Source organism: Notolabrus celidotus, chromosome 13 (genome assembly GCF_009762535.1).
Source record: "Notolabrus celidotus isolate fNotCel1 chromosome 13, fNotCel1.pri, whole genome shotgun sequence".
Classification (NCBI taxonomy): Eukaryota; Metazoa; Chordata; class Actinopteri; order Labriformes; family Labridae; genus Notolabrus; species Notolabrus celidotus.
The window spans coordinates 11,345,439-11,369,642 of record NC_048284.1 but is presented as its reverse complement, the minus strand read 5'-3'; the positions used below and the strand labels follow the sequence as shown (position 1 = coordinate 11,369,642).

Sequence of the window (24,204 nt, the reverse complement as noted above, 5' to 3'; positions counted from 1 at the left end):
AGTCAATGCTGTGATGTTGGATATACAAGCTATGCTACGAGTGACATTAAAAGTCTGTATTCATGAAGCCCACGTCTTTATGTTTTAAACTAAACATAACAATCACCACAAATTACAGAATTTGTAATTTCTTCATGTACGGATTGAACAAAGTTTACTGAAATAAGACCTAAAAATAAGACAAAAGCACATTAAATCTACAAGTAGAATGCACAACAATCAAAATATATTTAATAATTATCATCAAAACGTACGGGAACGTAAAGAATCACGTGAACGTCTCTTTTACCACAACGGAGGCGATACCAAAGATCGTCAATACAATGGCAAATTACTCACTCTTGAAAAATCCTAACGCTACCCTAATACCTATGCCAAGTGAACATCTAATGATGCCGGCAAATAAGAGATGTTCTCCTCTTGGCCCAAAGAGATAATCGAGGGGAACATTAGAGAAAGTTTCAGAGTACTCAAGCTTTCACACACAGGGGCATCGCCAGGAATTCTGCCCACCCTGAAAAGATATCTCAGTGGGCCCCATCACCACAGCTGACCCTACAAGATATAACACTGCTGCTATAATGCTGGTGTATTTGCATTCAACAAAAAAATATGCTTAAAACTATGCTGGTTAACTGACTCAAATCTAAGCTATTTATCAATATTTTCTTTTTACAATTTCTCCAAATGTTACCACACAATATTGACCTTCACACTGTCCACCTCTGTAAACAAGATTATTTGAAGCCAAGTGACTTGTTGAATAACAACAAGGGGGCATTATTTGAGAGACTCCCCTTTTTTCCAGAAAGGAATTCTGAATGTTTGTTTATTTATTAGGACAATTTTAGTAATCTTATTGCAGTAATAACAAAAGAAAAGAAAAGCGTAGTAGAAAACACATTTTATTTCAGGACCATTAGGGGTCCCCCTCCCCACTTGGGCCCTAGGCAGTCAGTCCCACTTTTCCCTCGACTACAACGCCCCTCTGCACACATTTCATCAAAAAAAATTTCATGCTAACAAATTGGACTTATTTTTCATAGAATCAATTAACTACAGGGATGAGAAGCCTTACATTGTTTATAAAGATGCTGCCAAAATTGTATCTAGGCTTTGCAGCGTTGAAGTTGGATAACTACAATAAATCTGTTGTTGAAGCACAAAACTACAACCACTTAACTTATCTCAACTCAACTCAACTTTATTTATATAACACCTTTCGTAAATAAAAACATGCAGCCCAAAGTGCTTCACAGAAGAACAGGGAGACAGAAAACAACAGCAATGGTAAAATTATAAAAGGCATGATTATAAATAAAATACTTAAAAATAAAATAAAATCAGCACAGTAAAATTGATAAAATAAGTAGTAGTGGAAAGAAAATAAAAAAATAAAATAAGGTAGCGTTAACAAGATCAGGTGAATACAATAAATAAATAGATAAATACATAATTAAATAAGATAAATATATTTTAAAGCAATTATTCAAATAATAATGTTTAAAATAATAATAAAATAATATAAAATAATAATAAAAATAAAAATTATAGAAATAATAAAAAATAATATAAACAATATTACCACTGACACAAAGGCTGCACGGAGTAATGTCATTTGCTTGTCAAACCTGTTTTTGGATCCAAAATCCCCCGCGGAGTGAGAGGTCTGTTTGGTGTCGTGATCTCTGGTCGTGCTCTGCAGCAAGGCGAGTGCAGCAGCCGCTCGGCCAGAGCCATTCTGTTCTGCCTTCAGTGACGAAGATGATGGTGTGCACTCCGAAGCGAGTCCACTTCATATAAAAAAATACCCTTTCTTTTTTAACTGAAGGTGCATTTTTTTGCATCTTCACAAACCACCGAAGCCGAGCCTTTTCAGAAACATCGAAAGAAAGCAGTCTGGTGAGTGTTGTAATGGAGTGAGGCCTGTTCTCTGCAGCCAAGAGCCCGCTAGTTTCAGGAAAAGGAGCGAGAGGGAGGGAGTCATTTCCTTCACCGCCATTTTGTGATAACAAGGAGCTGAAAACAGATCCAAGAATTACATGCGGGGAGGATACACTTCAATCAAATACTGTTTGGTACTGTGTGTTTAACAGAACATTAAATCAAGGGTGCTAAACGGGATTTCCCCCTGAGACTTAACCTTGGTGAGCTTATTTCCAGCACTTCTATCCATCGATGCCGCCTGCCACACCAGCTAACAGAAGGCTAGACAGCTTTTGTTGCCGGTGAAACCTCCTTTTTTTTCAGCCAAACACATGAAAAATGTACCTGCAGCACATATTTAACTAAGTTATCTGGTCTGAATCTGTTTAATTTGCATCTATTTATGAAGGTTGTCAGACGTGTTGGTTTTAACTGCGTGTGGTCAGCTAGAGGAGATGCAGGAGCTTTACAGTATTTCTCAATCTCTAAAACACACTTATTGACATCCACCTGTCTTTTCTCAACACTATAAGCACAAAACATAATTTTCAAACACCTCTGACTCTTCCTGTAAAAACAAACAATGTTGTCAGATCATACCTCAGAATTAAAGCCAATACTGAGCAGTCATTACACACTACATCAAATCATTGCTCAGGACATGAAGCTGTAGAAATAATGTTTATTGTTCACAGTAGGATAAATGAATTTAGCACCTGTATACAGTCAAAATAAAGTAAACACAAATATAAATGAGAAGCACATTACAGTGTAATCCACAAAATCAAACTGAAGTGCTTACAGGATCTACAATCAGGGGGGCAAGATACATTTCACCGTTGTTTAAAAGTAATTTAATTCCCACATTTGTGAAACGCTTGTTTAAATGCTGAGCCACGACAGCAAAAGAGAGATGGATTGGAATCATAAAAGAAACATATGGTAACCCTAATTTCTGGGGAAAGACAACTAATGTTGATACAGCAGGTTCTCATAATATAGATAAACAGTATGTATGTTTCTGGAGTAAACCAGCCCCCTATAGTGAGTACCAGAAATACCAAAAATTGACATTGGAGGGGTTTTTTTTTTTAGACTTTCATATGAAATGCAATGCACAACATGTAAAATGCTGTGGAGCTGCTGTATTTTTGTTGTTAAAATATTACGTTTCAACCAAGTACTTCTCTACCTGGTTCAAAAGGACATACAGTAAAAAAAAAAAAGTAAAAATCTCTCAAATTGTAGGGCTGCTTGGATTCAATTTAGAGGGGCTTCAGCACCCCCTCAAAATGGGCTATGTCTACAATCATTCAGCCGCAGCATCAGGTCTACATGCTGGGTCAGGCCACTGGACTTCATCCACATCACAGGCCACATTCTCCCTGGACAGGCAACAGGGGAAACCCCTGGTGTGCCAGATCCAGGCCTATATTGGTTTCCTCACATCATGAGCCACAAGTGTGATCCGTTTTGAGTGGTTGTGTTTAAGCTGTGACACCTGTGCTTACCTTCATCCAACACAAGTGCATCACAGTGCAACATGTGTTTTAGTGAGTGAGAATGTGTTTGAAGTTGTGTCTAACAGGTGAAAAGTGTTCATGGTTTTGCCAAAAGAGTAACTGATTCAATACATGGGTTCATGCCGATAAGAGTTTGGTTCAGACAAAAGGGATTAGTGTTTTAGTGAGTGAGAAATACTGTAAAACATGACCCTCAGCTTTGATAAGTAATGCATTTATATTCTCTTTATCTCTTAGAGTTAACGATGACCAACGAGGAGCCGCTCCCCAAGAAGGTGAGTTCAGTGTAATGAGTCCTTACATGCCTTTGTGTTAACATTCTGAATAGTTTTTCCTCTTTATCTAAACACTGTCTGCTCCTCTGCTCGACAGGTCCGCCTCTGTGAAACAGACATGAAGTCCCTGACCCGAGAGGAGCTGTGTACAAGGTAAACAACAGCTCCAATAGTGCATATTAATCATGATGTTTGGGTTAAGCTGCTAACACACACTCTGCTCCCTCTCAGATGGAAACAGCATGAAGCATATGTCCAGGTCCTGGAGGCGAAATATGCAGAGCTATGTTGTAAGTACATCTGCTCATACATCATCGTAATCCAATCCCAACATGATGGACATGCGTTCGGCTGCCAGTGTTAATCACTACGTTTCATATCTGGCAGCTTGTGAAAAGGGATGTGTCTTCTAATACGCTCTCTCTCCTCTCTCGCTCTGTCTCTCCAAACCGTGACAGCCAACGATGTGACAGGACTGAAGGAGTCGGAGGAGAAGCTGAAGCAGCAGCAGCAGGAGTCTGCGCGCAGGGAGAACATCTTGGTCATGAGACTTGCCACCAAGGAGCAGGAAATGCAAGAGTGCACTGTAAGTGATTATTTCCATCAATTAATTTTTCACTTCATGTGCGAGTCTGGAGCCAAACACTAGATGTCCATTGATTATAAACACTGACAAAAGCTCATGATAGGCTGCCTGTTGTAACTCGCCTCAACAAACAGATTCAAGCAGTCATTAATTAAACCTTGGCTCATCCAATCCTCTCACTTTTGACTGATCATGAAACATCATGTCAGCACCATGTGTCCATTCATTATAGTGCTATGTAGGCTAAAGGTAAACAGTGCCAGGAAGGGCATCCTCTGCTCTTATCAGACTGACAGCTCAGTGGATCACACAGTGGCTTTACAGCAGCACGCGCCATTCTAGCAGGGCAGATAAGGTGAACACAGCACACGCTGCCAGGTACATGTTAAACCCTGTTGTCACTTTCATTTTAACCACTCGACTGTGAAACTGTAGGAGCTGTTTTTAAACTGACGTCTCAGGCGGCCGTTGTGTTTTCAGGCGTTTTAGTTATTACTCTGTGGCTTTTTGACTCTCATGCAAATGTAGTCAAACTAGTTTAGGAAAAATTGTGGTCAGCATGAATTTGCCTGTTGCAGGTGAGTTTCTGTACTTGAATATGAACTTGACTGATTTCTGCTCAATGTAAGAGTCAGCTGGTTGTGTTCTCATGTTTTAAACTAGGTTGAAGAAGACTTAGATGTCATTAGAGTCATTTTGATAGTTCAGACCAGGAGGCAACTTCCGGTCTAAAAATATGAGTCCAATGCGGAAGTGCTAAAAACTGCAGTTCATTGAGGATCCGCTTGAGGCTGGCTCCAGAAGTACCGGAAACCACATACACACCAATTCAAAAAAGATGATCTTTACAGCAGAAATAAACATGTTTACAGCCTGGTACAAAAGAGGAGTGTAGTCTGGATAGCTCATTTCTCAGTGCGGGAGGTGAATTTTTTTGTAACACGGCAATTTCGAAGATATTGAGATTATGAGTCTTCCAATGAGAGGCACAGCTGACTTGAACACTGTAGCTGTTGGCTAGGAGGCTCAAAGCCCGCCTCTTTACATCACAATCGCTCGATAGCAGCAATATGGCCGCCGCCGCCGCCGCCGATTGGCCTCAAGACAGCTCTTCAGAAACTGATTGGTGATGTCATGGATCCTACTTCCATATTGTATACAGTTTATGGTTCAGACTTCTCATACAGCTTATTTATATATTCGGTTCATCACTCTACATCTAAATGTTGAAACTGTCTGATTATACTTTTAAATAGAAAGCACAGAAACACTGCTCCAGTGTTTTTCTGAAGTAATCTCTGGTGGCTCGTTTTTCTCTCGAGGCTCAGGATTAAAAAGAAGCGATGACATTTAAAGTTCGATCGCTTTCAATTAAAATATCTCATCTGATGAGGAGGAAATTGCTAATGTGACTCCATCAGCCACAGTTCGATCAGAGCTTGTGAAGATTGTACTTTGTGCAGTTCAAGAATCCTATGGGGCGCCGTTTGTAAAGCGGTGCAAAATGAAAATAACAGCAACAATTCTCCACATTTAGCTCCAAAACATCATAGCAATGAAGTTAATTTTTAAGTCACTTTTTTTTATAACATTTAGAGAATTTAGAATATTTGTGATCTTCTTCACATTTAAATTTCTTGTGAAAAAATATTATGTTAAAATGATTGTTAAATCCAAATGCTAAATCTAAATGTTAAATATAAATCTAAATGTTAAATATAAATATAAATGTTAAGTATAAATATAATGTTGAGTCTAAATCTAAATGTTGAATCTAAATCTAAATGTTAAATACAAATCTAAATGTTAAATACAAATCTAAATGTTGAATATAAATCTTAATGTTCAACAATTGATCTATATGTTAAATATAAATGTTAAATATATATAAATGTTCAAAGATAAATCTAAATGTTAAATATAAATCTAAATGTTAAATAAAAATATAAATGTTAAATATAAATATAAATGTTAAATGTTGCTTTGCGATCCTAAATATTTAGCTGATAGGCGGCAGTGTGAATCTGCATATCAGCTAAATATTTAGGATTGCAGATCAACATTTATATTTAATATTTATATTTAACATTTAGATTTAGCGTTAAACATTTAGATTTAGATTTAACATTTATACTTATATTTAGCATTTGGAGTTAACAAAAATTTAACTTAATATATTTTTCACAACAAAATTAAATGTGAAGGAGATCACAAATATTCCTCTAAATGTATTAAAAAAAGGTGACTTTTAAAAATTCACTCTACATTGTCATGATGTTTTGGAGCTAAATGTGGAGAACTGTTGTTATTTCAGTGTGCACCGCTTTACAAACGGCGCTCCATAAACCCTTTCTCAGTCAGTAACACTTGTTTGTTTTATCCTGCAGACCCAGATCCAGTACCTCAAGCAAGTCCAGCAGCCGAGTGCGGCTCAACTGCGGTCATCCATGGTGGACCCAGCCATCAACTTGTTTTTCCTCAAAATGAAGGCTGAACTAGAACAGACTAAAGACAAACTGGAGCAGGCCCAAAATGAACTGAGTGCCTGGAAATTTACACCTGATAGGTAAAGACAATCAAAATAACCCCCCTCCCTCCAAAAAAAAGTCAAGACTTCCTCATGCCCCCCACCCTCACGCTCACTGCAGGCATGCAGGAACAATGGTGGGGGGGAAGGCTGACAAAATGCTGTACTCACCACGAGACTCAGACTTTACAGAAAGCTGTTTTTGTACTCATGCACTGTGCCAGCTACATATAGAGAAAAGACAGTATGGTCAGGTGACACTTGTGTTTCAGCTCTCTCCCCTCGTATCCCTTCACCGTCCACGGGCCTGAAGGAGTCCGAACTGATCCTGAAGAGGTGGTCTCTCACTGCCCACCATGGATACGCCCTCCCCGCACCCTCGGCCCAAAAGCAGACAGTTGACTTATTAAATAGGGGGGTTATGGTGGAGGGTGAGTCAGGCAGGGAGCTTCCCTAGCCTAAAACATTATAAAGACTATACCCCCTACTCGTTTTATAAAGACATTAAACTGTGGATTACACCACACACACACCCCTCTAGCCTGCCTGAGAAACGTAAAGACTTTCTGGACAGTTTAGCTACATTGCAGTAACATGAGGAAAGTTTCTAGAACTTAAAAAGTAAGACTTTTGGGGGAAGAGACTCTAGAGATGATGTTAAGACTGTGAGCGGAGCCAGATCCTCGGTCCACAGAGGGCCGAGTCACGAGGGTCCTGTCGCCTGTGTCTTTGAACACGGGCCCACTCACGGTAGAGTGTATTTACATGTTTTATTTTGTGACTTCTTTGATTTATTGGCATTTCATTTGATCTCTTGTTTCTCTAAAAACAAACACTTACTGCAGTGTGTTTGAACCAAGACGCATGATTGGCTGAGATTGTTTACACTCATGTGGTTATTTGCACTTTAATGATGGATTAAGCTGATGCATACTAAAACACACTGCTGTGGGTGAACTTAGTCTGTTTTTCAAGTTGTGAATGCAAATGTCTTTTAAAAGTCCTGTTTATGAGTTGATGAGATTGTATTGATTGTATTTCTGTGTATTTTTGTTATTGACCTCACAATCTTTCCCTCAGCCAGACTTCTCTTACTCACCTGTGTGGCTCAAGTCAAAAGCCACTGTTTTTCAAAATGAACACCATGTGACACTGGCTACATTTGTTGCTGTTTTTAAAAGTCATACTTGGGTCTCTCACACTGAGGTGAGACTGAGATATTTGAGCTGTCAGTGAATGCACACAGCTGTTTTCTGCTGCTCTACTGAGATCAAGTGCAACCAACTAAATGATATGTAATGCAGAGTTGCAATTTTTACTTATAAGTAGAATAACATGCACAGTCTTTGTTACCCCTTTAATAATTCTGCTTTGATAGGGTGAAGCTGTTGAGACAATTACTGTTAGGTTTAATTTCCTCACGCTGAAAAGCTTCTACAGACTCTAACAGACCAAATATTAAGATCGCGCTAGATGAAGGTTTTTAACTATCTGTCTGTTCCGCCCCGTTTCCACCAAGCGGTTCAGTTCGGTTCGTCTCGGTAGGGCACGCATTTTTATGGTGTTTCCATTGACTTAAACCGGAACAGGTCCCAAAATTACCGAGTCGTACCGTCCCACTTTTTCATACCCTTCTGTTGGGGTGCCAGACATACCGATCCGACCCCAGAAGGTGGAGCTAGAAACGCTGCAGTCCGTTGATTGTAGAGGTGTGAAAAAAAACCGTTACAGCTATATCTCGCGAATCTTTGACCTCCAATATATATATTTCAACTCTTAAAAAAAAAAAAATCATATTTTAGCCGAGTTGGAACTTAAATAAAAAGTGGAAAAGTTGTTTTCAGTCAAATAGTTTGACTTAATTTGTCCTTTCAATTTTGAGTAATATTGTGTGATTTACATATACTGCATCTCTATTTTTTTCTTATTATTGACCTGTGTAGAATATCGCAATATATCACAATATTGTGATATAACACGATATGTTATTATGATATCGTGACCCAAGTATCGTGATGCGTATCGTATGTGGAGGTTCTTGCCAAAACTCGCCCCTAGTTGATTGGTCGAAATAATCGTCACTTCCCGTGCGACAGCGGCAATAAAGAACAACACACAACCCCACAACCCCTCCCTGTTTAAATCTCGAGTGGACTTGAGATAGCTTTTATTTGTTTGGAAAATTGGCATCAAGAAACAGCGTTCCATGGTCGACCGTGGAGGTGCAGACTTTTCTCACGTTTTTCTTCTTCGTTGCACTTATTAGCGGAGTACACTGTGTCGCGCTGCCATGACGTCACGCTATTACGTAGCTGACACAGCTATGAGCATCCGGCTTACACGCCGCCCACCAAGTAGGGCACGGTTGGCTGTGGAAAAGCAAACAGGATCAGGCGTTACCAGTCGGCTGGTACCAAACTGTACTGATCCATACCAGACCGCTTGGTGGAAACGAGCCATTATGGCTAACAGATCAAATATTAAAACAGCGCTTGATGAAGGTGTTTAACAATCTGTCTGTTACTTTCTTGTAAATCAGGCTTTCAGACATGCTGGCTCTTGTACTGAGTAAACACAATAACTGGTAATATCAAAGGATCTGGTGTGCTGAACTGTTAAAGTGTCCTGAAGGAGCTTCTTTGCTTCTCCTCAAACACAGTGTAGGGTTACTGTTCACTCTTACAGCTCTCTTGTTGGTTGTCTTTCTAAAATTACTCTAATTTATACTTTATTCTGCTTTCCACAAACTCAGGAATGTTGCGTGTGCTGATTTGTGGTGGTGTCATGATTGCTGCTGTATTTTTGAAACATGTAAAAGAGTAAACTCTAAACTGAACTTGAGGTAGATTTTGAAGACCTTACATTACCTTTTAACTGATAAAGAAAAATAATGTAAGTTTGTTACAGCTGATAGTTTGTACTTGAATCTAACAAATGTATTGATTTGTGCAGAAAAGGTTTGTGTCGGTGGCTCCTTGATATTGTATATTACATTGGGATCGAAGGGAGGTAATGAAAATCCCTCAGGTAATTTAGAGATGGCCAGCTTCAGGAGTTGCTTGGACCCCGAGCCTGTGGATCAGCTAGTTAGAACGGATCAGTGGCAATGTATATTTGCTGTGTATGTCCCCTGGTTCACTGTGTGATGTGAGACTTGTTTCCCTTACAGCCAAACGGGGAAGAAACTGATGGCCAAGTGTCGAATGCTGATTCAGGAAAACCAGGAGTTGGGTCGGCAACTCTCCCAGGGACGCATCGCCCAGCTGGAGGCGGAGCTGGCTCTGCAGAAGAAGTACAGCGAGGAGCTCAAGAGCAGCCAAGACGGTGAGAGAACCTGGATTTTGCTTCTCTTCTCTCGTGTTTTTCCAACATGTTGAAGTTAACGATTGACTTGGGTCCCTTTTCTGTTTCTGACGGCTCTCTCTCCCAGAGCTGAATGACTTTATCATCCAGCTAGACGAGGAGGTTGAGGGGATGCAGAGCACCATCCTTGTCCTGCAGCAGCAGTTGAAAGACTCTCGCCAGCAGCTGACTCAGAATCAAGGGGCCTTGTCTGGAGCAGGACCCAGCAGGACTTCCCCCTCAGCTTCCTGTTCTTCTGCAGAACCATCCATCCAGCCCGAGCAGGCCAGCATCACCCCTGAACCAATGGGCAAAGACTTCGGGAGGGTCTCCAATGGACCAAGCAATGGCAACTCATCCCAGAGGAGTGAGACCACTACACCCAGCCTGTACCGGGAGGTCAGCAGCACCGAGGAAGACTTTCCCATGTCCCCCATGGTTTCCAGCCCCGGTGAAGCTGAGACCAAACTGTCCAACCACTCAGAGGAGGCGTCAGGAAGTCAGACTGCTGCAGGGAGAGTTGGAGGACCCGTGGGTTTCGGGAGTCAGCTGAGTGCAGGGTACGAGAGCGTGGACTCTCCCACTGGCAGCGAGACATCATTGACTCAGCACTCGAATGACACAGACTCCACCACCGACCCCCACGAGGACAAGGCTGCCCTGGTGACCAAGGGCACCAGGACTGCAGGGTCACGGCACACTCAGAACGGCCTGGACTCCAGCACGAGCGACAGCGCAGTTTTGTAATGTACTTTGACATGTACTGTCTTTTTCTTTTTATACAATATTCAAACAAGGCAACAAAAGTCTGTGACGCAGCACTGCTGTCCAGGATGTTTTGTTTTCACCCGCCTCCCCTCGCTTATCGTGGCACCTCAGTCACATTTGTGTTGCTAAACAGGGATATAACAGGAAAGGGTTAATGTTAGATTTGAATTGAGTGGATGTATGATTTAAAACTAGTACGTTTCATTCTGCTGTTAATTTGAGCACGTTCATTGCTGTTCTTGTTTGAGCTCTTGACACTGAAATCAGGCATCTGGTGTTGTAACTCATCGTCAAGTCAGTAAAATCACTGAATTACAGTAGCTTCGCTAAATTCAAAAGGTCATTTTTAGATGTTGGCCTGTGTTTTTTATTTTAATGCAATTTTAATTTTTCATTGACAAAACATTTTGTTCAAAAGATTCAGTTGAATTGTGAGTAGTTTCTATGCCGATGTTCATATTATTCTGACTTCAGTCCTTTTCATGTACTGACCAAATACCAATAAAGATTTTTAATACTACAGAGTGAAACTCCTCCTTACCGCCCGACGAAACAACAGCAGAAAAACATGACACTTTAACCCATCGGCTCAACTGAGGAATAAATATTAAAAAAAACACCTTTTAATATTAAGTTATGAGTATATTTTAATGATATGAAATAATAAACATAACTTATTTCAAAGTTAGTGGAATAATAAGAGTTGCTTCCTACTGAACTACTAAAACCTCTAAAGGTGTATAATTATATTAACTGTCACCAAAGAATAGAATGTTCTTCATTCATCCCCAAAGGGAAATTCATGTGTGGCAGGTAAAATTATAAAAATCACATAAAACAAGTAATTCATGTGTCTGTCAGCTCATCTCCCATTGGCTAGAGTTATGAAGCCTAATGTCTGCACGGATGAATGATTTTCTGTATCTCTAAGTCCTGCAGCGCAGAGAGATGAGCCATCCATTGCCGCTGTTTCTCTGGTCCACAAAGATCCCTCTACCACAGCCCCCAGCCAGGCCAACCTGGTACCAATCACACTGCCAGCTTTTTTCACTAGTTTGTCCACTCGCCTTGCATCCTTGTGTTTTATAGTGCTTCCCCAGCAGACTGCAGCATAGAATAACACACTGTCCACCACAGTGTGATAAAACATCTGCAGCATCTTACTGCAGATGTCTAAGGATTTGAGCCTCCTTATGAAAAAGAGGCAGCTCTGCCCCTTCCTGTAGAGTGCTTCTGTGTTAAGGGACCAGTCCAACTTCTTGTCCAGGTGTAAGGATAACTACGGTGGCCCTGAAGGACAAAACAAATTTACAAAAGATGAAATACTTTTACAAAGTTGGGGACAATTTTACAAACGACGGAACACTTTTACCGTTAAGTCTGACTCCTTTTAGCCAGACTCTGTTTAGCCTGAAGCTAAATGGTCTGAGGCCGTTTCATCTGAATTCTGACATGATGAAGGTTCTGTGGAGATATGACAGAGCTTTTTTGGAGACATGATGCTTTTTCATCTGAGGTCTGACACCTCTCTCTGAGACCCAAGGATGTCCTAGTATGTAAACCATGTCCATCTTCGTTCGGTTTCTCTCCATCAAAACAAACTAATTGACCCCTCACTCGATCACTTCCGGTATCTGGTACATTCCCTTTCCGTAAAAATGAAATGTTAATTTGTTTCAGAAATGATAAAAGTGTTTGTAAAAATGTCTCTAACCTTGTAAAAGTGTTTCATCTTTTGTACATTTGTTTTCTTAAATGTAAATTTGGTTTGGCCTTGGTAAGAGTGTTTTGCTGATGTCATTTTGTTTTATAAAATTTAAAAATGTTTTCCGAAATGTAAATTTGTCTCCAACTTTGTATTTCATCTTTCAGAAATTTGTTATGTCCTTCAGGGCCACCGTAGATTACAGATAAAAAATCACTATCATTATACCACAGAAAAAACATATTATACAATAAATATATACATTCAGTCAACAGTCATCACTCTGTAGTCACTCCATGAACACTAACATGATTTATTTATTTTTACATTTTTTAATATGTACAGGACACCATGATTTAAACATATTTTAACCCTTAGATAACTTTTATATATAATTTTATATATACAATACTTTTAAAAAAAAGTATATATCTTCTATGATAGAAAGTGGTTCCACAGTGAATTGACACTCCCCCTCCACACCACACGGTGGCACTGTGGTGCAGATTCCCTTCAGTTAACTCGAACACCTACTTCATTCAGCGCAGCTCTGACAGGCAGCCAGAATCAACAGAGCACTGTGCAGACAACAGGAACAACAACTGAATCAAGCACTGCAACTTCAGCCGGACTTTCATCTTTAAACATGAACAACGAGCCTGTTGTCATCGTCTCTGCTGCTCGGACGCCAATTGGTAAGATGAGACATACAAACATGATTTTAAACAGTGTGCAGCCCTTGGTGCTAATTCAGCGTGGCTCCTTGTCGTTGTGGTCACATTCTTAAAATTAATATGTATTAAAGCTGTCGTGTTTCAGTGTATGTTCGTGTGGCATGTTAAAGCTTTTTACATGTGTTTTTTAATTTTGCTAAGTGGTTGATGTAAAATAATCAAATAAGGGAAGTCTTGCGTGGCTCTGATTGGTTCACCCCAGCCTCCCCTGTGTTCTGAGAGCTGTGATTGGCTGGCTGTCATAGTTCCACGTAGCACGAGCTCGCCACCATTGGCTACCTACACTGGTCTAAACTGTGTCACAGCAAGTAGTGCGTGTTTCCTCTCCATGACATGATACATTTAATTTGACAGCAGGACGACTGTGTTTTAAAGGTTTAACACATAGACAGTCTATGTGTTAAACATGGTTTAACAGCAGGACTAACTAACAAACAGCAGCTTTAAAGCAAGAAACACACATGCTAGTCTAATTATGGGGGGTCTCTAAGTTTTAAGAGCTAGTTTTAGTTTAGTCCTGCAGTGAAGGACAACCTGTGCCTCGTATTAATTCATCTCAGAGATGTATTGCTTATATAAGACTGTAGAAAAAGGCTGGTGCCATGATTTATTGAAGGTGGTCATAAGGTCAGGATGAGATTTAAGTTATATGTTTCCAAATAACTTTTCGAGGACAGAGTCGAGATCTTTGCAGCTTTATGAATCAAGAGGACGTCTCGGTAGATCAGAGGAATTCTGACTATAGTAATTAATTACTTGGCACTATGCACCATGTTTTGGGAGATCCCAAAACATAGTGCAGGACTCATCGCACCCTGGTCACCCTGGTTTTTTGAACTGCTGCGTTCAGGCAGGAGGTACAGGTGCATGAAAAGTAGGACAAATAGACTGAAAAACGGTTTCTACCCCACAGCCATCACTGCACTGAACACTGCTAAAACATACATTCAGTACTGTGATATCTGTGTCTTGCCTAAGGGAATTGTGCAATGTCCAATGTAGATGTATGTGTGGGTTTGTCTGGGTTCTTAGCACTTATTTTTTATATTATCTATTTGCACTGAAAGAAGATTGTACTTACTTTCGTTGTACTCGTGACAATGACAATAAAGATATTCTATTATATTCTATTCATTTGAAGACAGGGTTATGAAACTGACACTGATTTTTTTCATTTGCCCGAAAGACATGAGTCGTGAGGTCAGTCGTGAAAAGTTATGAAGTAGATGTTTCATTAGATTTTTTGTGACTTTGCATCACCAATCTACAGTATCCATGTGGTATTGCAATGATACTTTGTAGTTTCTGCAAAATGTAGACTCTGACCTCTGCACCATTAATTGTGGGCATGTTAAAAATGAATATGTCTAAGATGACATCCCCTAATGAACCAGTGCTTAGCAATGAAAAAAATGAAGACACATCATTGGCTAAGGTAAATCTCAGCTAAAATATCATGGTGTAGCAATCATGCGTATCTTGTTATTCCTGTTTCAATCAGCCAATTTAACTGTCGAAAGAAGCACATTCTCTTGAGAGTATGCTTTCTCAACATTAAGGCTGAATGAATCCTCTTAGTTAATGGTGACCTTCCACTGCACCTCTGACAATGATCTTCTATCTCTCTCAAAGGGTCCTTTAATGGTGCTCTGTCCATGGTTCCTCTGCCTGACCTTGGCTCAGCTGCAATCAAGGAAGCCCTAAAGCGAGCCGGGGTGAAGCCAGAAGAGGTCTCTGAGGTTATCTTGGGACATGTCCTAACAGCAGGTGAAAGCTTGGTCCCTCATTCATGTGGCTTGTGTCACAGTATCATCCTAAGTTGAGCTTTGAAACTAATTCTGCTCATTTTTGTGTTACTGCCGTTGATTTATAAGGTCAGGGGCAGAACCCAGCACGTCAGGCCAGTGTTAAGGCAGGGATCCCCTACCCTGTCCCGTCCTGGAGCTGTCAGATGGTGTGTGGCTCTGGGCTGAAGGCTGTGTGTCTGGGAGCTCAGTCCATCCAGACTGGAGATTCTGCTGTGGTGGTGGCTGGAGGCATGGAGAGTATGAGCAGGGTGAGTTATCACACGAGGAGTGCCTGAGAGGAGTATGAATGTACAATCAGATCAGGTGTGCAGATCTTTTTAATTTTTAATATGAGAAAACCTTAGAGATGAGTAGTTTATACTTCCTTAATGAAGACATCTGAACTGCTTTGTCTCATTTTAAGGCTCCTCACACTCTGCAAATGAGGACCGGTGTGAAGATGGGTGATGCCTCCCTGCAGGACTCCATGGTGGCTGACGGCCTGACAGACGCCTTCCATGGCTACCACATGGGCATCACAGGTATGCACGGCAGAGAATATGTAGACACTGACTGGCCTTATCATCACCCACCTAAATGAGTGTAAATGACTGTGATGAATCATCTGCATATTTCCCAATCAGCTGAGAACGTGGCAAAGCAGTGGACAGTGAGTCGAGAGGAGCAGGACCTGTTTGCTGTCCAGTCCCAGAACAAAGCAGAGGCTGCACAGAAAGCAGGACACTTTGACCAAGAGATCGTCCCGGTCATGGTGCCGTCCAGAAAAGGCAAGGAGCTGTGCAGAGAAATGTTTAAAGATTCATCCCTCAATTGTAGAGAAGTTGTCTCACAAATCCGTTTGACTTCTTCAGGTCCAGTGGAGGTGAAGGTGGATGAGTTTCCTCGTCATGGCAGCAACATAGACAGCATGTCCAAACTGAGGCCCTGCTTCATCAAGGACAGCAGCGGCACAGTCACGCCTGGAAATGCCTCAGGTTTGAGCTTTAAAAAGCTTTGACATAGGGATGATATTACAGGCGATTACCTTTACTAACATCATACCTATCATTTATTTGTCTGTAGGTATTAATGATGGAGCAGCAGCAACTGTCCTAATGAGCCAATCAGAGGCTGCAAGGCGGGGCATCAAACCTATGGCTCGGATCGTATCTTGGGCTCAAGCTGGCATTGACCCGTCAATCATGGGGACTGGACCAATACCAGCAATCAGGAAGGCGGTACGCGATCAGAGACATCTTGATGCTACAGTAACTTCTGAAACATTTCTTTGTCTGAACACTTCTGTCTTTCATATTTGATAGGTGGAGAAAGCAGGCTGGAAGCTAGACCAAGTGGACCTGTTTGAGATCAATGAGGCGTTCGCTGCCCAGTCCATCGCTGTGGTTAAAGAGCTTGGATTGAATGCAGACAAGGTAAGTAGTTTACATTATGGCTAGCAGTCATGTCCATGTTATAACTAAAGATGTATTTAAAAATCAAACCCTGCTCTTCTTTCCTTAGGTGAATGTGAGTGGTGGTGCCATTTCTCTGGGTCACCCCATCGGCATGTCAGGCTGCAGAGTGCTCGTGACTCTGCTGCACGCCCTGCAGAGGACAGGAGGCCACAAGGGGGTGGTGTCACTCTGCATCGGAGGAGGGATGGGCATCGCCATGTGCGTGGAGAGGAACTGAGATGGAAAGCTGACAAATGCACTCAATGGACAAGGGAAACTGAAACACTGTGGGATGTGGTATACAATGGTTTACCAGGGGGTCTTCCAATCACTGTACTCAAGCTTAAGTAATACAAGTAGATATATATATATTGCGATTGTTGGGACTTGTCTGATGAAAGCTTTCACTGTGAAGTTATCTTAAATTCATCCTTCCTCAGGTTGTAGCCGAGCATGTGATCTACTCTTAGAAGGGTTGGGACTTGTAGAAGATGTATAACTTGTGTATGTATCAGATTTAGCATAACGAAGTATTGATTCAAAAATGAGGATAAACCTGCTTTTAGTTAGTAGCACAACTGAAAAGCATTAATACTAAATATGCAAAGGCAAGGCTTCAGTAGTGCTCTGTATGGTTGTACCCTGTACATGCTTCTTTCTCTGTTGGACATATTTTGTAACTATTTGATGATTGTTTGAAGCCCATAGATTTAGGGTTTGTAAAATGACACACATTCCTCTTTCTCTGATTAACCGCGTTGACGTCAACCTTCAACACAGCTAAGTGCCATAGGGTTAAATGTGCTAGCCTACTCTAACTTTGCCAAATGTTTGAAATGTATTGTAGCTGTTCTACATATCGGTAAAGAATTAAAAGCCATTATGTTTAAAATGTCCTCTAAACTTATTTATGAAAACATAATAAAAAAAACCCACAGGTAGTCAGTCTGAATTAACAAATCAACGGCCATTTACAACCATTGGAGCTTTATTACGAGTCCAAAAAGAAAAACAGACCTACAGTTCCTTCGTGAGGAGGGAGTGGGAGAACAGTAAACAGGCAAAGTGCACGGCCTACACTAGAGCGACAGCCATGAAGAGCTCCTAATGCATAAATACAGACAATGAATCTGGACCAGTTGCAGCCTTTTAACCATTCAGAGATCCGGACTGCACGGCGTCTTGGTACGACTGTCCGCCCTCCTTCGGCTCGGGGAACAGTTTGATGAGGTCGTCGATACGGAGGATGGTGATGGCTGCTTCTGTGGCGAACTTGAGGCTCTTTGTTTTGACCATGGTGGGCTCGTACACACCAGCCTGGCGGTTGTCTCTTGGCTTTCCGTTCACAAGGTCAAGACCGATCCTATGAGAGCAAAACAGAATTTTAACACTGTGATGCACTTAACTCTACACATCACACAAGAAGAGGGTGAAGGCAGGGCTTCAGCCCCACATTATCTTAGTGAACAGCAAGTAAGGACAGACTCACCACTTAAGATTCTTGCGTTCAGGGTTGACCTGAGCCTCGTTGTGGAAGGCCCGGAGCTTGGCCACCAGGTCGGTGGAGTCCTGTGCCGCGTTGACGGACAGCGTCTTAGGGATGACTAGGAGAGACCGGGCAAACTCTGCAATAGCCAGCTGCTCCCGGGAACCCTGCAGGAGTAAAAAAAAAAAAAGAGCGACATTATTGGGGGAAATTTTGTTGCAGTTGACAGCAAAAGGTTTTCTCTTCAAAAGGAATAACCACAAAGCTTCATGTTCTGGCTCACCATGCTGGTAGCATAATTCTCAAGGTAGATGGACAGAGCTGCCTCCACAGCGCCTCCTCCTGGCACAACAGACTTTGACTCCAGCACTCTCTTGACCACGCAGAGGGCATCGTGCAGTGAACGTTCCATCTCGTCACACATGAAGTCGTTGGCCCCACGCAGAATGATGGATGCGGATGTGCGTGCTTTGGTACTGTGGATTCAGAAAAGGTTGGTTGTCAGACTAACAGATTTAGAAGAATTATACTTTTCTTTTGTCCCAGTTAATCAAAATTCCCACCAGAACCACATGAGGTATAATAACATGCAATGAGAGGGTTTAACCCACAGCTGGATTTAGGTAACACTAACATGCAGCATTTTGTTCAAAGTACAAAACATCACAGTTCTTACTTCTTGACCATGATGAGCTCGTCATCACAGATGCGTTCCTGCACAACCTCCTCAGCCATACCGAGCATAGTGGGCTCAAAAGTCTCCTCTCCCTCCAGATTGGTCAGAGAGGGGCAGAGGGTGGCTGAGAAGTATCAAACACAACTAATGTCAATGATACTTTCAGTTTCTATCACTAATGAGGAAAGTGTGACAGAGTCATTAAAACATGAACTCAGATGTTAATACAGTCTAGTTCTTTCACCCTACCTCCTGTTGCCTTTGCGATGCGTTTGAGGTCCCTCTTGAGAACCCTCCTCACTGCCATTGCTCCTACATCCACAAAGTACTTAAGACACATGTCGTCAATGCCACCAGTTGTCAGGATAACATTGGCTCCAGCGGCCAAGATTTTCTGGATCCTCTCCTTGGTGATGTCAGATTCTCTGAAAGAACAAAGTCCAGTTTTGATTCAGTTTCACAAAAATACTGACAAACAATACAACATGTAGAAATACTATTCAAAACTGTCCAGCCCAAAGTACAAATACAGCAGCTCAGAGAGAAGCTGCTGTCTTGACTTAGGCTGAGTATGTTTTCTCCCACGCGTATCACTGTGTAAACTACTGAATCAGCATCACAGCAAATTAAAATGGGAAAGCACAAGATGGTACGTTTATGGTAGTGAGAGAAGGCAAATGTATCAACCTCTGTCTGATCTGGTCAAGCTTCTCTGGGTCGTTGATGATGACTTGGACTCCCATCTTCATCTTGGTCTTCTGCAGGCTGAAGTCCAGGCACGCGATCTTAGCGTTGAGAATTCGCTTCACCATGCCTTTATCATGAGACAAAACAGAATGTTCAACAGGGGAAATATCCAAAGAGTGAGTGGTTGACTACACCTCAACAGTGTGAGGATTAAATACCATAATAAACAGATCATTGTCCTCAGGGCTTTTATACTGTCTGGCTAGAAAAGTGGTGCCGCAGTTCAAACTACTGCGCCTGTGTTCTTTAAAGCCAGTATGCTGTTTCCCACGCGTATCGCTGCTTACGCCACCAAGTGAGACATAGCAGCAAATGAAATGGGAGTTATAGAGTACTGCACTGTGTTATTGAATGGTTACATTTTTGTACACATTATTTTGCTCTTGCTTTCTACCTTGTGAGCCAACTATGCAGTTCACTGCATATCCATTGACGAGGAAGCTTTCTTTCTGGCTGCGGCCGTGGGCTTTCAGCACATTGACTGAGTTGATGGGATATTTGGCCACCCCCCTGCCATCCACAAACTTCACAGCCATGGCAGCATCCACCACCATGTTAGCAAAGAACTCTGAATCACTAAGGGACCAGGGTTAAGGCAGATAAAGGATTTATCACATACAGAAGATGTAATCAATAACAGATTGTTCTAAATGGCTGCTTAAGGCACAAAAAAGGCAGCGAGTTGTTCAAATAAAATGAATGCAATGCACATCAAAGAAAGGATACACTCCAATGATTTTTGAGGACATGGAGGTTTTGGCTGCATTTATCAAGCACTCTCTGCCCAGGTCATCTGTCCCGATAGTGAGATTCTCGTTAATGTAGCGAACAGCTTCCCTGGAGGGTTGAAAAAGCTTCATGTTAAAAAATATGAACACATCTGATGCATCTAGATATCATTAACTTCTACTCAAAGAGTGCAGCAGTTCAAGGCTTGCATCTTACTTGCAAGCCAGACGATATCCACTGATAACTGATGTTGGATGGATCTTCTGCTTCACCAGCTCATCTGCACTCTTGAGCAACTCTGCGGCGAGGATTACCTGAAAACATTAGATTGTATACATTAGATCCCAACAGGGCAGCAATCATGTTACAAATTCAAACAACATGAATGTTACACTGTGCCATCGTTTCATTAGAGGTGGCAGGAGTATGGCTGCGCAACCCCTTCAGACACTAATGGGCAGTTCCTCTTTCCTGTTAGCATAGCCACACACCCGTTATAAAGGCAGATGCATGGTACTATAACAGGATATCACTTTAACAGAAAACACAGATTTTTAAGGCTTTAAATCAGTGGTGTCCAAACTTTTTTCAGAGGGCCACATTTGATGTTGTCAGAATACCTCAGGGCCATTCTCTCCTACTGAGACTTAGTGAACATGAAAGTTATATATGAAATCTCTATTTAATAACAATTCTTTTACATTTTTTCTCAATAAAACAGTAACTAGGAAGTCCTCAGTTCTCCACAAGCCACATAAACATTAGCAAACTTTATCTTCTTCTGGAGGAAAATGGTCGGGCAATGTGGGAAAAATATTGAATCATTATTTTTCTATGGCAGGATCACGATATGGATTTCATCACACTTCTTTTTCATAATATTTTTAAGACTTTTCTGACCAGCTGACAACATTTTATAACAAAATATTTAATTTCCAAACATATTTTATGTGCCAAATTTTGCCTTTTCTGCACAATTTAATAATTTTGATCTCGTCTTGTGTCCTCTTTTGTGTCTTCTGAACTTTTAGTGTTCATCAAGAACATTTTCACATCGTGATAAAAACATGAATGTGAAAACCTGTCCACTTTAAGAGTTCTTGTGTTTCTTCTTTATTGCCGTCTTGCAGAATTCCCAAAACTTTGGCTTTAGACAGGTAGTCCATATGAAGCTTTTGAGACGTTTCTGGATTGACTTTAGTTTTGTTTGTGCGCTTGAAAGAAACTGCAAACGTACAGATGATTCAGAAGGTGATTAATATCTGTGCTATAAATAACACAATTTAAGATAGGTTTTGGGGCCATAAATAAATGGACCGTGGGCTGCGATTGGCCACCGGGCAGTACTTTGGACATGCCTGCTTTAAATCATCAACTGTTGGTTAATTCCCCAACACTGTTCATTCCTCTTGTGAGATTGTATGAATCTACCACAGCAGCTGCCTACACCAAAGCCATGACACCACCATAGGTGCAGCTGTTGACCCCACTCACCACAGACGTGGTCCCATCTCCGACCTCCTTGTCCTGCAGGTCAGCCAGCTCACACAGGACCTTGGCTGCTGGGTGCTCCACTTCCAGCAGCCTCAGGATGGTTGCTCCATCGTTGGTGATGGTCACATCCTACCAACAGATCCATGAGACAGATGAGCAACTCAGGCCAAAACTTTGTTTACAAGGGATAAATATCAGCTGATTAAGAAAATAAATGTTGAATATGACACATACCCCAATGTCATCCACCAGCATCTTGTCGAGACCGACTGGTCCGAGGGAGCTTTTGACAATGTTCGCGATGGATGATGCGGCCATGACTGCAAAGAGACAAAGGAGGCTGCTGCTCACATTTCTAACCGTGTAGGGAGGTTGTTTATTATACAACATGCATGGCATAGCTTCCAACAATATAACTGCATATAAAATGTCCTGTCATTTTATTTAGTGGGGTACACAGTGAGTTAGCCACACCCTCAGACCATGACAGTGTTATTCTATCCCGTTAGCATAGCCTCCCATTCAAAGAGAAGAGTGGAAGGTACATAAACAGGATGCAAGTCACATTTCTGTAACATTGCTTGTGTATTGTTAGATGTACTATGATGTACTTCGAAGGATACAAAATAAAGGAGGCTTAACTTCGCATTAAACGTTAGCTAGCTTTAGCATTAGCCACACGTGTGTTGCAGGCAGTAATTGAAATCCGTCCTACCGTCCATCTTACGTGACGCAGACAAAATACACGAGGCGTAAATTGAATATAAATATATCAACATTATAACTCACCATTCTGAGTACGAACAGACTCGCCAGTTGTTCTCTGGCCGAGCACATTTAACGGACCCTCTAGCAGCGACATTTTTGGACCACCACACAACCAAGAAGAAAGGATGTGGCGCGGTGCATTATGGGTAAACCGGCACTGAGCAGAAAGTTCGAGAAGAACATTTATTTTAAAAAAAAAAGCCCCGGATGTATCTTTAAGGGCTTCTTCAGCTATAGAAAGGGTTATAACTTTACATTTTATTGTTTCACACGTTATAATGCGTCCTATCGTAATAGAAAGGAACGTATTGTGATAATTCCTTGTAAACTTCATTACCCAGCATGCCTCAAACTCTTCTTCGTGTATCATGAGGCTGGTCTCATGGTGGTATTTTTGACACTGAGGGCGGTCATTGCGCCACCCTCTGTTGGATAGATGTACGGAAGAGGATTAGGGCCACTGAAAAAAAAACTTTTTTTTTCATTATTCAGAATTCTGATCGTTTCTCAGAATTCTGATTTTATTCCACTGGGGGAAAAAAATTAAGATCAACTAATTTTTTAAAATTATTATTCTGAGAAAAAAGTCAGAATTCTGACTTTAATTTCAGAGTTCTGACTTTTTTTCTCAGAACATTAATAATAAAAAATATATTGGACCTCAATTTTTTTTTTTTCAGTGGTCCTATCCTCAATCGATAGATGGAAGGGCAGCCTGGTTCATCATCTTTATTTTTTTTTACCCATTTCCCTTCTTTGATTTATGTTCTTGTGTGATCTATTTTTAGTTTTGTATTTAGTTTCTTATTTTGTTTACAAATAATAAGCAGTATTAGTTGTTTGATTTTTCTAAACTTCTATTTTTATAATTGATTAAAGCTGCTGTTGGTAGTCACAACAGTCATCACAGTTTCAACAACTGTGTAAACTCCACAAACACCGTTACATTCAGCTGAAGGTCTCCAGGTTACAGAGTCACTTTTAAAACCTAACACCGGGAGAGACTCATTCGCAATGGGCTGAGAGAAGACTACTGTTACAAGCTGCTAAATCAAGGGAATCACAGATTCTTTTGAAATGTACACACACATACGAAACAGATAGAACTAATTAAAGAAAGAGAAATCATGTGAATCACACGTGTGTGATGTTATTGTGGACGACGGGCGGAATAAACACACTGCAGGTAATCTATCAATCAGACATGTTCAGCATTGCAGGCCCTGCCCCCCAAACGCCCTGGGACCTTTGAAAAATACTGCCCCCTAGCAGGGGCTTTTTAGGGGGGAGATTATCTACCCCTGAACTACTTTTTCACCCTGGGTCTGTTGGTTGAAACACACATAGTTCAGGGGTAAAGTCCCTAGTTCCAGGGTAAAGTTCCTCCGGTCGAAAAACGCCAAGAGTAAACATATGTTCAAAGAGAGGGACTTCGAATGTCAACACTATCCCTCCCAACTAGGTTTCCTCTCAGCCCCCCAACACAGATCTACGTGTGCAGTCATGATAGTGCCGGACTCATAAGCAATCAGAGGACGTAGTAGGGGCCGCTTCTTAACCAATCAGGACAGAGGACTGGTGATTAACTATGATTGGTCCGTCATAACGGGGACGAGGGGAATAATAACATTGCTCGATACAAAGGCATCGGAAAACGCAGAGATTTCGCAATAGTCT

General features: G+C 41.3%; 3 protein-coding genes and 1 non-coding gene across 5 annotated transcripts; 2 read left to right on the top strand and 2 right to left on the bottom strand.

The window, feature by feature from the left end:
• Positions 1-1,683: 1,683 nt before the first annotated feature.
• wtap (WT1 associated protein) lies at positions 1,684-11,467 on the top strand. Of its 2 annotated transcripts, none has more exons than XM_034699319.1 (8): positions 1,684-1,902; positions 3,687-3,724; positions 3,822-3,877; positions 3,956-4,014; positions 4,183-4,310; positions 6,698-6,876; positions 10,007-10,161; positions 10,268-11,467. In XM_034699319.1, exons 2-8 carry the CDS (start codon positions 3,695-3,697, stop codon positions 10,924-10,926), a joined length of 1,266 nt encoding a protein of 421 aa, XP_034555210.1. In that variant the 5' UTR covers positions 1,684-1,902; positions 3,687-3,694; the 3' UTR covers positions 10,927-11,467. The 2 variants fall into 2 exon arrangements, with proteins under 2 accessions (XP_034555210.1, XP_034555211.1); XM_034699320.1 differs by lacking the exon at positions 1,684-1,902 and adding an exon at positions 2,060-2,147.
• Positions 11,468-13,195: 1,728 nt separating this feature from the next.
• On the top strand, positions 13,196-17,519 carry acat2 (acetyl-CoA acetyltransferase 2). Its single transcript, XM_034699056.1, has 9 exons — positions 13,196-13,347; positions 15,019-15,153; positions 15,261-15,442; positions 15,598-15,715; positions 15,818-15,961; positions 16,046-16,168; positions 16,257-16,411; positions 16,496-16,606; positions 16,695-17,519. The coding sequence occupies exons 1-9, from the start codon at positions 13,299-13,301 to the stop codon at positions 16,863-16,865; spliced, it is 1,188 nt and encodes a 395-aa protein (XP_034554947.1). The 5' UTR covers positions 13,196-13,298; the 3' UTR covers positions 16,866-17,519.
• A 56-nt stretch (positions 17,520-17,575) lies between these two features.
• tcp1 (t-complex 1) lies at positions 17,576-22,924 on the bottom strand. Its single transcript, XM_034699055.1, has 13 exons — positions 22,865-22,924; positions 22,549-22,684; positions 21,994-22,079; positions 21,760-21,888; positions 20,482-20,579; positions 20,263-20,373; positions 19,931-20,112; positions 19,477-19,603; positions 19,039-19,214; positions 18,790-18,913; positions 18,397-18,589; positions 18,117-18,280; positions 17,576-17,990 (listed from the first exon to the last, which is right to left on the bottom strand). Exons 1-13 carry the CDS (start codon positions 22,895-22,897, stop codon positions 17,777-17,779), a joined length of 1,773 nt encoding a protein of 590 aa, XP_034554946.1. The 5' UTR covers positions 22,898-22,924; the 3' UTR covers positions 17,576-17,776.
• Positions 22,181-22,316, bottom strand: LOC117824740. Its single transcript, XR_004633670.1, has one exon. It is a non-coding gene; the product is annotated as a small nucleolar RNA SNORA29 (small nucleolar RNA).
• Positions 22,925-24,204: the final 1,280 nt, after the last annotated feature.

Bases quoted from the DNA above. Each gene is read 5' to 3' on its own strand.
- wtap (XM_034699319.1), top strand. From the start codon at position 3,695: ATGACCAACGAGGAGCCGCTCCCCAAGAAG. The intron at 4,311-6,697 runs GTAAGTGATTAT...TTTATCCTGCAG, and splicing joins AGGAAATGCAAGAGTGCACT to ACCCAGATCCAGTACCTCAA. The intron at 10,162-10,267 runs GTGAGAGAACCT...TCTCTCTCCCAG, and splicing joins GCTCAAGAGCAGCCAAGACG to AGCTGAATGACTTTATCATC.
- acat2 (XM_034699056.1), top strand. From the start codon at position 13,299: ATGAACAACGAGCCTGTTGTCATCGTCTCTGCTGCTCGGACGCCAATT. The intron at 15,962-16,045 runs GCAAGGAGCTGT...TGACTTCTTCAG, and splicing joins CATGGTGCCGTCCAGAAAAG to GTCCAGTGGAGGTGAAGGTG. The intron at 16,169-16,256 runs GTTTGAGCTTTA...ATTTGTCTGTAG, and splicing joins CACGCCTGGAAATGCCTCAG to GTATTAATGATGGAGCAGCA.
- tcp1 (XM_034699055.1), bottom strand. From the start codon at position 22,897: ATGATACACGAAGAAGAGTTTGAGGCATGCTGG. The intron at 20,580-21,759 runs GTGAGTGGGGTC...TAATGTTTTCAG, and splicing joins GAGATGGGACCACGTCTGTG to GTAATCCTCGCCGCAGAGTT. The intron at 18,590-18,789 runs GTAAGAACTGTG...CTGAATCCACAG, and splicing joins GAGCTCATCATGGTCAAGAA to TACCAAAGCACGCACATCCG.